The following is a 13136-nucleotide window of genomic DNA, read 5'->3' as shown; positions in this document are numbered from 1 at the left end:
GTGCTCTGCTTCGGCAACCCGGGGTCACAGGTTTGGATCCCAGGAGTGGACCTACTCCACTCATCAGCCATGCTGTGGCAGCAACCCACATACAAAGTAGAGGAAGACTGGCACAGATGTTAGCTCAGGGCCAATCTCCCTCAGGAAAAAGAAAATGCACTCATTTAACGTGCAAAATTCACTAGCCTTTAGCATAGTCACAGAGTCACCACAGCCAATGTTTTGGAACATTTAAAAGGGTTTGAATGCACGGATTGTGCAGACTTTGTTACTGGTCTTTAGAAATGTAAGGCAGACTTCCCTTTGTCTCAACAATAATTTAAAGTCAGAATCTTCCTATAACAAAATCATCTCAAACTCTTGCGTATAATTAATATCCAACATATACATTCTCACTTTCTCGGAAGTTTCTCTCTTATGACCAAATTGTCAAGATGTGTATTTTTGTGGCTTTTTTCGTATTGCTTCTTGCAGCTGTCAGGCTTTTGTGAAGACTCCTTGAGCCAGCTGCAGCTAATGAATAAAAGAGAAGCGTGTGACCGTTGTACCTGAGATGAAAAGCTAACAGTTTCTGGTAGCTTCAGAAAAACAGTTCATAGACTGGGGCATCTTCCACTAACATGCTAATTCATGTGAAATTTCTTTTCTTTTATTCTTTCTGTGGTGTTGTTCAAAAAGCATATTTTTGTTTCTTGTCCTCATCCTACAACCTTTTATTTTATTTACATACATTTTTTCTTTCTTTATTTGCTTCACGTACCTGAACTATTGAACTTTTACATTTTTTGTTTGTTTGGTTTTTGGGTTTTTTTGGTGAGGAAGATTGGCCCTGAGCTAACATCTGTTGTCAGTCTTCCTCTATTTTGTATGTGGGCTGCCACCATAGCATGGCTTGATGAGAGGTGTGTAGGTCACACCCAGCATCCAAATCCGTGAACCCCAGGCCACAGAAGTGGAGCATGCAAACTAAACTGCTATGCCACTAGGCTGGCCCCAAACTTTTACATTTTTAAGTTTTTTCTTCCTTATATCTTAAGTCCATGTATTGCCTAAATGATATTTTTTTAAATTTATTTATTGATGTAGGTTGACTATGTCAAAGGAAAACTGTGGTATAACGAAAGATGTTTTGCTAACAGAGAACACTTTGAAGGTAAATTTTAGTGAACGATATTAATATGCTTTTTCCCACGTAACATATATAGATTAAATAAAATGACATAAAATCAAAATAGAATAAAATGTAAAGATAGGTTTGTTTTGTTTAAGTTAATGGCCTAAAACTGAGGGGAAAAATTAGTTTAAATGAGACAATAGGCATGCCCTGTTTGAAGTGCAAGAAAATTGTATTTGAGCCTATTTAGTTATTGATACATTTAGAAATATAGATATTGCTCGTAATTTTTGTATCTTTGTATTTTATAGTTGATTATGTTACTATCACCTTTGAGAGAAACAGGACCCTAAGTGAGGTATGGTATTGAATATTTTAAAAGGTAAGAAATTTTATTGTGCGTGATTTCATGAATTGTTATTCATCTAAAAAATGATAATTCTACAGTCCAAAAGCTTAACGATCACTCTTTGCTCCTAGTGGTGCCTCTACTTGGGTTTCATGGTAATTCCCTAGTTATGTTAAATCTAGACCTACACAGTGTTCTAGAAAAACAGCCCACGCCAGAAAAGGATGCTTTGCAGTATTTTCTGGACTCATAGCCCCCAGAAGAGAAGCACGGGTGTTAAAGATTCATGACTGTTTTTTGTGCTCAGCCAGGACAACACAATGGTTCATTAGTTTATTTGCCTAAGAGAACCAAGTAGGACTTTTAGTTCAAGAACGGCGTTAACTTTTCCTTTCTCTTTTTGTAGGCAAGCTCTTGTTTTTATAGTAAAGAACCGTTTCTTGAATGGTTGCCTTGCTTGCCTCACATTTCAAAAGGAGCAAAAACTATTCCTTCAACTGTGATAACATTTCTCGTTGACCAAGAGCATAGTTCTGGAATCTACCTCTTCCAAAACCAGGTGGGCCTTACTGCCCAGGGATGATTGCTCTGGACACTACAGCAAGGAGAAGTTACCTTTGCAAAGCGTATTTCCAAGTTCTTGTTATCTTTGGCAATAGAAGTTGATAAAATTGGCTTTATTATTTATTTAAATAATATAACCACCAAATTACTTATGATTAATAATATAGTTTAAGACACTTTGGAGATTGCTTGCCTCTGATTGTCATTCAGTTTGATGTAAATGGAAAATATGGTGCTTTTGCACAGTGATTCTTATTTGTTCATTCTCTAAGAGAACATAAATGGTCTATGCAAATTTAAGTTTCCATAAAATGGTTAGTTTAAATGAACAAAAAATGGAACTAGCTCTACCCTCATGATTCTAACGGAGAAAAAATAATTTTCCTCTGTGCTCTTAGGTTTTGTTACTGGAGCCCTGCAAATTAAACTGAGAAAAGACAGATTGACAGGAGAAAAGAAAACAATTTATTATGCATGCAGTGTACACACATGCAGGTGGTTAAAATTTGGGGGTTATATCTAATTTTAATAGTTTAAGGGGAGATGAAAAAGACACTTAAGGGAAAACAAATGAAAAGGTAATGGGATTACAGGAAAACAGACGGGAGCCAAGAAAGCTTGTGATAATGCTTGTTTATACAGGTGTGAGTGGTCTTTCCGTCTCCTTCAGGGGCTTCAAAGTCCCCTGGAGGAGGGATTGGAGTAGGTTTGATTCTCATTCTCCCTTCTGGGAGTAGATGAACTCTGAAGAGGAACTAATGGCAGCTTTATTTCCCGGAAGTTGTGCTTTTAGTCAGATAAGGGAAGGCTTTTTTTTTTTTTTGCATCATTTGAATCTCAGATGTCTTCAGCTTGAAATAATCTTTATACCAAAGTGGCATATCGTGTGGTGCATATTTTGATCCCCTTCAAGATTATGGTCCAGTAGAATGGGAGTGTGACCCAGGCAGCCACACTTTTAAAAACTAGTTTGATATGACAGTTATGAGCGTGGGTGTTGGAGTCTGTCTGTCAAATTCAACAAGGATCCTGCAAGTCTCCCCGTGGCGTTTGTTATAGAACCTTGGACACATTATTTAACCTCCTAAACTTCATATTCAACATCTATCAAGTGGATGCATATGGCAGGGAGGCAGCATAAGAGATGCCTGTGGTTGCTCATCCTTCCAGCTTTATGCTGGGTTGATGGGTGTGTCCCTATCTAAAGCAGAATCCAAGGAACAGGAAACTCTAAAAAATTACAACATAGACTAACAATATTAACGGAAAAGTTCTTATGACTTGCTCTTGCTTTGTTTATCTATTCCTAGAAACAGACCAGTGCCTCAGTGTGCCTCCTAAAAAACAGCAAATTAGAATCAAAACAAAGATTTCCACTTTTCTTGTTTCCTTCATCGTTCTCTTCCCCTGTGGGAATGGTGTTCCATCCACGGAGCCATTTTCTCTACGCTTACGGTAATCAGGTGCGTACACGTGAGATTTCACACTCTAGTATGGGTGTAAATCGTTCACTTACTCTATGCTGAGTGGTTATACATCAAGCCAAGAACAGTTACTCTGATGATCGGGGAAGTAGAAAGCCTGATGTAGAGAGAATGAGAAGAGTTAGAGACGATAAATACAAACAAGTGTTTTGCAAAGTTTGCTGAAAAGGGGAACAGTGAAATGGGGCAATGTTTGAAGGAGGAAGAGTGGTCAAGAGAAGTTTTTTTAAAAGATAGAAGGAATTATGATGTGTACTGATGGGAATTATTCAGTAGAGAGGGAAAAATGGATGGTGCAGGAAAGAGAGAGGAGAAATTGCTGGAGTGACATCTCTAAATAGGTGAGAGGAGATGAGGTGTATGAACCGCTGGAGAGGTCAGCCTTAGGAGCACAGATAATTGTTTTATAGTAATAGGAGGAAGGAGGAGTTTTGGGATTCAAAAACTGGTAGGTGGGTAGATGTGGTAATGGAAGGGTGTGGGAATTTATCTTCTATTTCCTCAACAAAAATCAGAGTTTTATTTGAGAGCGGGGATGGATAGGAGTGTTGGAGATTTGAGAAAAGAGAACAGAGTAAAACAGTTACTTAGGAGGATGGGAGAATCGACTGACTAAGGAAACGCAGTATGAGTTCTCGAGTTTTGTGCGCACGAATTCAAATTGTGACCAGTTTAGGGTTATTGGATATTCTTCTGCATGTTCCATTACGGGGGCGCATACATAGAGGAGAAGACGGCGTTGTATTAACTACAACTGGAATTCTACCAAGAAATTATTAAGAAGTAATTCAATAAGACAAAGAAAAAATTAAGAAATTAAAGTTATGAACGTTAAAATGTAGTAAACAAACTATTTACTTGCAAAAGATATGATTGTCTATATAGAAAATCTAAAAGATACATACAAATTACTGAAACAAGCAGAAGCATCAAACAAGGCGGGAAGCAAAGTAAGTTTCATTTCTGCGCGTGATCAGTAAATTAAAAGCATAATTTTTAAGACACTATTTACAATAGAAAAAAAAAAACCCACACAAACGAAAGCTATAAAGTACCTAAGAATAAATCCAAAAAAAGATTTCTAAAACCTCTATGTAGAAAATTATAGACTTTAGTGAAGAACATTTAAAACTTTATAAAGAAATGGATATAAACATGCTTGTGAATAGGAAAACTTGTTGCCTTACAATATCAATTCTTCCTTAAATTAATCTATGGATCTAATGCAACTCGAATCAAAATCCCAAGATCTATTGTGGACTTTAAGTTGATTCTGAAGTATACATGGAAAAACAAAAGACTAAGAATAGCCGAGACACTTCTGAAGAAGAATAAGGGGGATTGCACCAGCAGATATTAACACTTTTTAAAAAGTTGAAATCATGATAATGTGGTTTTGGTCCAGGGAACAAACAAATTGACCAATGGGATAAAATAGAAAGCCCACAAATAGACCCATGCAAATCTAGATAGCCCAAGTGGCATCAGGAAAATAAGGAGCTGCTCAAAATGGGACGGAAAGTATTGGTTATACATGCGAAAAATGTTGAAATACAGCCCCACGTCATAACATACATCAAGCCCAACTCCTGATGGATTGATAATTTAAATATCTATGAGGAGGAAAATAGAATATCTCAAGTATGGTCTATCTGTAATATTGGATTTATGCAGCAGTATAGAATAATGTGAAGATCACATGAGCTAACATAAAATGAGCTGAGGTATATTGTTGAGTGGCAAACGGAATTTATAGAACGAGCACAGTATGATGGCATTGTGAATATATTGTTCAAAGTCCCTCCCCACCCCACCACCACCACCACCACGACGCTCACAGGTAACGTTGGCAGAGTCCAAAGCAAGAGTAAAAATGGAGGCCCCACATCATATGTTTAGGATTATGGGCTGTGCTCTGCCAGCACTGATCGCTACATTCCTGAGTGCTAGAAGCGCCCTTGTGTTATTCAATAAATTTTCTCTGTGAGTTTTTAACGTGCAGGCCCAGTAAGCATGCAGTCCAGGGCGAGGGTCCCTCTTGCCCAGGTCTAAAAGTAGTGCTGCGCCCAGATACGTGCTTCTTCTCCTCCTTAACATAAAATAGGTGACATATCCTATGGGTGCATATATATGTGAATGAAAATGCACAGAACTTTCAAAGTAGTAACAGTGGTTACCTCTGGGAAGGGAGGAGACCACGATTATATCAGGTGAGGTATGAAAGAAGAATTATTTGGATGGCGATCAAAGAGACTTCAGCCACAACGATAATGTTTTAAATTTAAGAAAAGCCTATTTTCAAGTATAACTTGTCATTAAAACTAATTTTTATAAGGAAATTTAAAAAGCAGAAATCTTCATTTGAGTAAGACTCAGGCTATTTAAAGAGGTACCAAGCAGGATTCATCCAATTCATGATCTGATTTACCTTCAAACAATTTGTTACCAAAAGATGAGGAAACAGAGAAACATACGCTATGGAGAAGTATATTTAAGGGTTTGCTAAGGTCCCAGGACGCACTCTTACAAATATCAAGGGGCTCTTCCCCCCAAAACGTGTTTCCATACATATTTGCCAGATGCCTGAAACGTGAAGTCTCATGTCAGCGGGGTAAACTCTCCCCACCATGTCCACATACACCCAGCACTTCATCCTTTTACGAACAACGGGACCCCATTTGGGAGACGATAGAACTAACTTTGTTCTTTTTATACATTTCACCATGCATGCTGTGTAGACGTGAGACTCCACCACATACACCGTCATACAAACTCTAGGCAGGAAAGAGAGTAGACCCCGTAGGTAAGGAGTCTGTGTGTGTGTGTATGTGTGTGTGTGTGTGATGGATGTGGGGGTATGGGAAAGACCACACTGCGTGACTTTTCTTATGTGGGAAGATTAGGCTGATTGGTCATTGCCGACTGTGATCTGGCAGCTCTTTAGTGAGATATTATCTTTTTATTCCCTTAGGTATGGCTTTCGATCGATGGCGGCAACACCTTTGACTTCTTAGCTGACTTTCATGATGATATCATAAAGAATACGTATCATAGTTTTTATACTTCAGACATTGCTTTTGTTTCCCAAAGTGGAAATGTTTACTTGACCAAGGCAGGTAAGGAATTCACTTTTATTGGTTTAAGTAGTACATGTAAGCCAGGGATTAGAAGATATGTGAAAAATCTGCCATATTAATCAACTAATCTTAAGGTCTCAAACCTATTAGGGGTGATGGATTTAAAAATTTTTTTATTGTGGTGAAATATACATAATGTAATGTTTAGCATCTTAACCATTTTTAAGTGTACAGTTCAGTGGCATTAAATACATAAATCATTTTGCAACCATCACCACCATCCATCTCCAGGACTCTTTTCATCTTATAAAACTGAAACTCTATACCCTTTAAGCAATAACTCCCCACCCCATCCCCCCACCCCCCCACACACAGCCCCTGGCAACCACCATTCTACTTTCTGTCTCTATGATTTTGACTACTCTAGGTCTCTCATGTAAGTGAAATCATATTTGTTCCAGATCTTAGAAGAAGAACTTTCAGTCTTTCACCGTCGAATAAGATGTTCACTGTGGGTTTCTCATGCTCAGTCTCAATGGCTTCTATTCCTAGTCTAAGTGGTTTTTCATGAAAGGACGTTGAATTTTGTCCAATGCTTTTTTGTATCAATTGAGATGTGTTTTTTTTCCTTCATTCTGTTGATGTGGGTATTACATTGATCAATTTCTGTATGTTGAAACAGTCTTGCATTCCAAGAATAAACTCCACTTAGTCACAGAATAAACTCCACTTAGTCATAGTGTATAATCTTTTAAATATGCTGTTAAATTCAGTTTGCTAGTATTTTGTTGAGGATTTTTGCATTAATATTCATCAGGGATATTGGTCTGTAGTTTTTTTTTTTTTTTTTCTTGCAGTGTCTTTGTCTGGCTTTGGTATCAGGATAATACTGGCCTCTTGAAATGAATTAGGAAGTTTTCCATCCTCTCCAATGTTTTGGAAAAGTTTGAGAAGGATTGACATTAGTTCTTCTTTAAATGTTTTATGGGAACATTTTGTATAAACACTAGTGAAGCCATCAGGTCCAGGGCTTTTATTTGTTGAGAGACTTTTTATTGCTAATTCAATCTCCTTAACAGTTATAGGTCTACTCAGATTGACTATTTCTTCCTTATTTAGCCTTGGTAGTTTTTGTATTTCTAGGAATTTTTCCATTTCATCTAGCTTATCCAATTTGTTGGTGTACAGGTGTTCATAGTACTCTCCTATAATCCTTTTTCTTTCTGTAGAAGCAGTAGCAATGTCTCCACTTTCATTTCTGATTTTAGTAATTTGAATCATCTCTCTTTTTTTCTCAGTTCATCCAGCTAAAGTTTTGTCATTTGTTGATCTTTTCAAAGAACCAACTTTTAGGTTCATTTCTCTCTTGTTTTTCTATTCTTTATTCCATTTATCCCTGCTCTAATCTTTATTATTTCCTTCCTTCTTCTAGCTTTGGGTTTACTTTATTCTTCTTTTTCTAGTTCCCTAAGTTTTAAAGTTAAATTGTTCATTTGACACTTTTCTTGTTTTTTAAAGTAAGCATTTATAGCTGTAAATTTCCCTCTTCTCACCACTTTCTCTGTGTCCTGTAAGTTTTGGTATGTTGTGATTTTGTTTTAATCCATCTCTAAGTATTTCCTAATTTCTCCTTTGATCCACCAGTTGTTTAAAAGCGTGTTGTTTGGTTTCAACAATTTTTTGAATTTTCCAGTTTTCTTTATGTTGTTGGTTTCTAACTTCATCCCATTGTGGTCAGAGATGATACTTTGTATGGTATCTATCTTTTTAAATCTATAGAGATTTAATTTCTGGCATAGCATATAGTCTATCCTGTAAAATGTCCCATGTGCTCTTGAGAAGAATGTTTGTCTGCTGTTTTGGGGTGGAGTGTTCTGTATATGTCTGTTAGATCTAGTTGGTTTATTGTGTTTTCAAGTCCTCTATTTCCTTACTTACCTTCTGTCTGCTTGTTCTATCCATTATTCTGAGTGTGGTATTGAAGTCTCCAACTATTATTATTTCTGGTTGATGTCACAAAATTACATCTTTTTGTGTGTGTGTAAGGAAGATTGGCCCTGAGCTAACATCTATTGCCAATCTTCCTCTTTTTGTTTGAGGAAGATCGTCATTGAGCTAACATCTGTGCCAGTCTTCTTCCATTTTATGTTGGATGCTGCCACAGCATGGCTTGATGAGCGGTGCTAAGTCCGTGCCCAGGATCCAAACCTGCAAACCTCAGGCTGCTGAAGCAGAGCACACAGACTTAACCACTATACCACTAGACCAGCCCCTACAAAATTGCATCTTTTATGCATTGTGTGCACAAAAAACATAAACTAATTCTAATTCTAAACTAATAATAATTCTTTTAAATGCATTAGTCTCCTAAAGTATGTACAAAACAAGATTTGGAGTTACAGATCTACGTTACAATAAGTAATACTAGCTTTTACATTAATTATTTTTTTCTTTAAATGTATTAGTCCCTTGAATCACATAGAAAAAAATATGGTTACAAACCATTATTCACTTATCTTCAGTCTTTTCTTTCTGTTCCTCAACCTGAATAATTTCCATTGTCCTGTCTTCCTGTTCAGTGATTCTTTCTTCTGCCTGCTCAAATTTGCCTTTGAATCCCTCAGGTGAATTTTTCATTTCAGTTATTGTACTTTTCAGTGCCCACTTTTCTTTTTGACTTTTTTAGGTTTTCTATCTCTTTATTGATATTCCGTTTTGTCCATACACCATTTTCTTGACTTTCTCCACATCTTCCTTTAGTTCTTTGAACAGCTTTACGAGAATTGTTTTAATGTCAGTGTCTAATAGATCTGCCATCAAATCCTTTTCAGGGACAGTTTCTGTTGATTTATTTTTTTCCTTTGAAGAGGCCATATTTTCCTGCTTTTTTGTGTGTGTTTTGTGAATTTTTGGTGAAAACTGGATATTTAAATCTAATAAAGTTGTAACTCTGGAAATGAAATTCTCTCCATCCCCAAGTGTTTTCTTTTTTTATTGTTTTAGGTGGTTTCTTTTTTATTGTTGTGGACTGTCTTTGTGCCAAGGATCAGCCTGAGATGTAAACTTAAGTTCTTCTCAGGTCTTTCCTGAGCCTGTGCTTTTCCTGGGGCACACATGGTCACTTTCTAATTTTCCTCATATATGGAATTGCTTTGGAATGTCCTAGTCTTTTTTCCCCAGCTTTACTGAGATATAATTGACATATAACATCGTGTACGTTTAAGATGTACAAAATAATGATTTTATATATATATTCAAATGATTACCACAATAAAGTTAGTTAATGTATCTCTCGCCTCACATAGTTACAATTTTTTGTGTATGGTGAGAACTTTTAAGATCTCTTCTAGCAACTTTGAAAAAGACAATATAGTATTGTTAACTGTAGTCACCACGCTGTACACTACATCTGCAGAACTTATTCATCTTATAACCAGAAGTTCGTCCCTTTTGACCGTCTTCACCCATCCCCACCAACACTACCACCACCACACCCCTGACAGCTACCTTTCTACTCTCTATTTCTATGAGTTTGACTTTTTAAAAATAGATTCCACATAAGTGAGGTCATACAGTATTCGTCTTTTTCTGTCTGACATTTCGCTTAGCATGATACCCTCAAGTTTCATCCGTGTTGTTGCAAATGGCAGGATTTCCTTCTCTTTGTAGCTGAATAATATTCCATCGTATATATGTGCCACATTTTCTTTATCCATTCACCTGTTGATGACACGTAGGTTGTTCCCATGTCTTGACAATTGTGATTAATGCTGCAGTGAACATGGGGCTGCAGATAGCTCTTCAAGATAGTAATTTCATTTCTTTTGGATATATACCTGGAAGTGGAATTGGTAGTTCTATTTTTAATCTTTCAAGAAATCTCCACACTATTTTCCATAGTGGCTGCACCAATTTACATTCCCACCAATGCTATGCAAGAGTTCCCTTTTCTCCATATCCTTGCCTATACTTGTTATCTCTTGTCTTGTTGATAATAGCTCAAATGTCCTAATCTTTAATGTCTGGCTCCCAAAAGAGAAAAATAAAGGAGAGGGGAAGGGCCCAGACCCTTTAAATTCTCTGGAAGTCACTTTTGGGGGGGGAGTCACTTCAATCACTTTCAAAAATGGGGGGAGGTACAACAACAATGGCCACCCTCCTTTTTATCTGCACCTCTGTATCAGAAGCAGCAGTCAGAGCACAGAACCCCAAGATCTGGAGGACAGAGTCTTTTTCTGCCCACCCTGACTCCCACAGGCTGTGTGCAACTTCCCCAGGAACGCATGCACAGTTGCCTCCCAGGTGGCTAGTGGTGGAGGATGGGTAGCTTCTACTGTGCTAAGAGCTGAAATTAACCACATTTTACCATCCAAGCCTTCTCTGGAAGCTGCAAGCCTTGAATAGACTCCAGAGTTCCAAAGTAGTTACATCAGATAGATTCTGCCAGTGCAATTGTCCAGATGGGGAGACAGATTCCTGGTGCTTCCTACTCTGCTGTCTTCCCAGAATCCGCTGGGGGTGATGGATTTTTAGGATCTACAAAAATAGGATGCTATGAACAGCCCTAAAGAAGGGGGACCCTGGATCATCATGCTATATTCTCATTTACAATTTCAGTGATGTTTTACTTTCCCAAAAGACAGATAATAATAGCTCCTACTTATTGAACTACAATTGTGCTCGAGATGTTACAGATATCATCTCATTTAATATTCGTAACAGAATAGCTGAAGCAGGTAATGTTAGCTTGCTTTTACAGATTAAACTGATGCAACCGAGACCATACAGCTCATAAGAGGTGAGTTGGGTAAATGATATATGGCTCTCTGTCTACTTGATTTGGTGATGTTGTGATTTTATCGATTGAGCCCATGTAGCTCCTCTCAGTTTGCTTGCACAGTTAATACTGATTGACCTATTGACAGATGCCCACTCTTTTCCAACTCAGCTGAATTTGGTGACCAGTCTTGGAGCCTAGAACGATTAAGGGACGTGGTTCTCAATTTATTTGTGTATCTCTCTGATCTGCTTTTTCATTTTCATTTTTGTCATTCAATTATTGGGTCCTTGGGATCTTGTTTTGGTGAACCTATTAATTTATTAATGTCTTTTGATGAAAAATAGGGAAGGAAGTTTACCTCTTACCTTGGGAAAGCTTTGTCTCAGCTGGATTCTTTCTATCTTTTACGTGCTGTCAGTCCTGCCCTCCCTGACTTTTCTTGCCTCCCCTCTCCCGTTTCCCCACCTTCTTCCTTACTTCTTTTCCTTCCTCACCTCTTCTCCTCCTTCCATCTCTCCCCCTCCTCCTCCTCTTTTTCTCTTCTTCATCATTAGAGTGTGCAGCACTGGTCGGATCTTCTGTTTGCTCTGATGTAGCGTACATGAATTATTCTTGAGACCCATTTGTTTCATCTCGTTACGTAGGACGTGGGCGCCTTCTCTCAACTCAGGACAGTGCCTTGGTAATAACCTGGCTTCACTCAAGAGAGCTTGACTTTTCCCTTTACTTTTCCTTTGGGTACCATCTCATCCACTATCAACTTCCCTCTTGTTAGGAGGGTGTAACTGAGAGTCCTCAGGATTCTGTTGATTTATCTTCCTTCTCTCAATGTATTGCCTCAAAGGGCTGGATGTAGCATAATGTGACCTATTACAGCAGAATTTTCTCTTTCTTTCCTTAGCTCATACTTTTCTACATTTTGGCATAACATCATTCCTTTTCCTTTTTTCACTGCTACTGGTGGTTTTGGTTTTTGCTATTTGTTTATTTTTATGGTAAAATATACATTACACAAAATTTAGTCCTTTAACCATTTTTAAGTTCACAGTTCAGTGACATGAAGTATATTCCTCTGTTATACCACCAGTTCCACCATCCATCTCCCTCCAGAACGTTTCCGTCTTCCCAAAGTGAAATTCTGTACCCACTAAACAATAACTCTCCATTCTTCCTTCTTCCAGCCCCTGGACGCTACTTTCTGTCCTTACAAATTGACTGCTCCGGGTACCTCCAATATGTGGAATCAGACAGTATTTGTCCTTTTGTGACTGGCTTATTTCACTTAACATAATGTCTTCAAGTTTTGTCTATGTTGTGGCATGTATCAGTGTTTCGTTCCTTTTTACGACTGAATAACATTCCATTTTATGAATATAGCATGTTTTGTTTATCCACTTATCGGAATATTTGGGTTGATAGATGTTTAATTTTTTTTTCACTTTTTGGCTATTAGGAATAATGCTATTATGAAGATCTGTATACAAGCTTTTGCGTAGAAATATGCTTTCAATTTTCTTGGGTATATACCCAGGAGTCTAATTGCTGGGTCATGTGGTTACTCTGTTTAACATTTTGAGAAGCTGCCAAACTGAGGCTGTACCATTTTACACTCCCACCAGCAATGTAGGATTATTTTTCCACATCTTCACCAACACTTATTCTTGTCTGTCTGTATTTTGTTATCCTACTAGGTGAGAAATTGTATCTCATTGTGGTTTTGATTTGAATTTCCCTAGTGACTAATGATGTTAAATGTCTTTCTATGCGT

General features: G+C 37.6%; 1 protein-coding gene across 38 annotated transcripts in view; it reads left to right on the top strand.

Moving 5' to 3' along the window:
• CATSPERB (cation channel sperm associated auxiliary subunit beta) overlaps positions 1–13136 on the top strand; it is a 138970-nt gene that overhangs the window by 77561 nt on the left and 48273 nt on the right. For 32 of the 38 annotated variants that reach the window (XR_011533099.1, XR_011533100.1, XM_070594450.1 and 29 more), the window contains 5 exons: positions 1087–1153; positions 1426–1472; positions 1870–2022; positions 3338–3490; positions 6483–6627. Coding sequence is in view for 35 of the 38 variants with exons in the window: in XM_070594450.1 (XP_070450551.1) it covers positions 1087–1153; positions 1426–1472; positions 1870–2022; positions 3338–3490; positions 6483–6627 (565 nt within the window). In the remaining 3 variants the exon portion in view is untranslated. The remainder of the gene's footprint in view (positions 1–1086; positions 1154–1425; positions 1473–1869; positions 2023–3337; positions 3491–6482; positions 6628–13136) is intronic. The other 6 variants (XR_011533101.1, XM_070594444.1, XM_070594445.1 and 3 more) reach the window with 1 other exon arrangement.

This window comes from Equus przewalskii, chromosome 25, assembly GCF_037783145.1.
Source record: "Equus przewalskii isolate Varuska chromosome 25, EquPr2, whole genome shotgun sequence".
NCBI classification, from domain to species: domain Eukaryota; kingdom Metazoa; phylum Chordata; class Mammalia; order Perissodactyla; family Equidae; genus Equus; species Equus przewalskii.
Note: the sequence above shows the minus strand (reverse complement) of the source record. Positions and strands in the feature narration are given on the sequence as shown.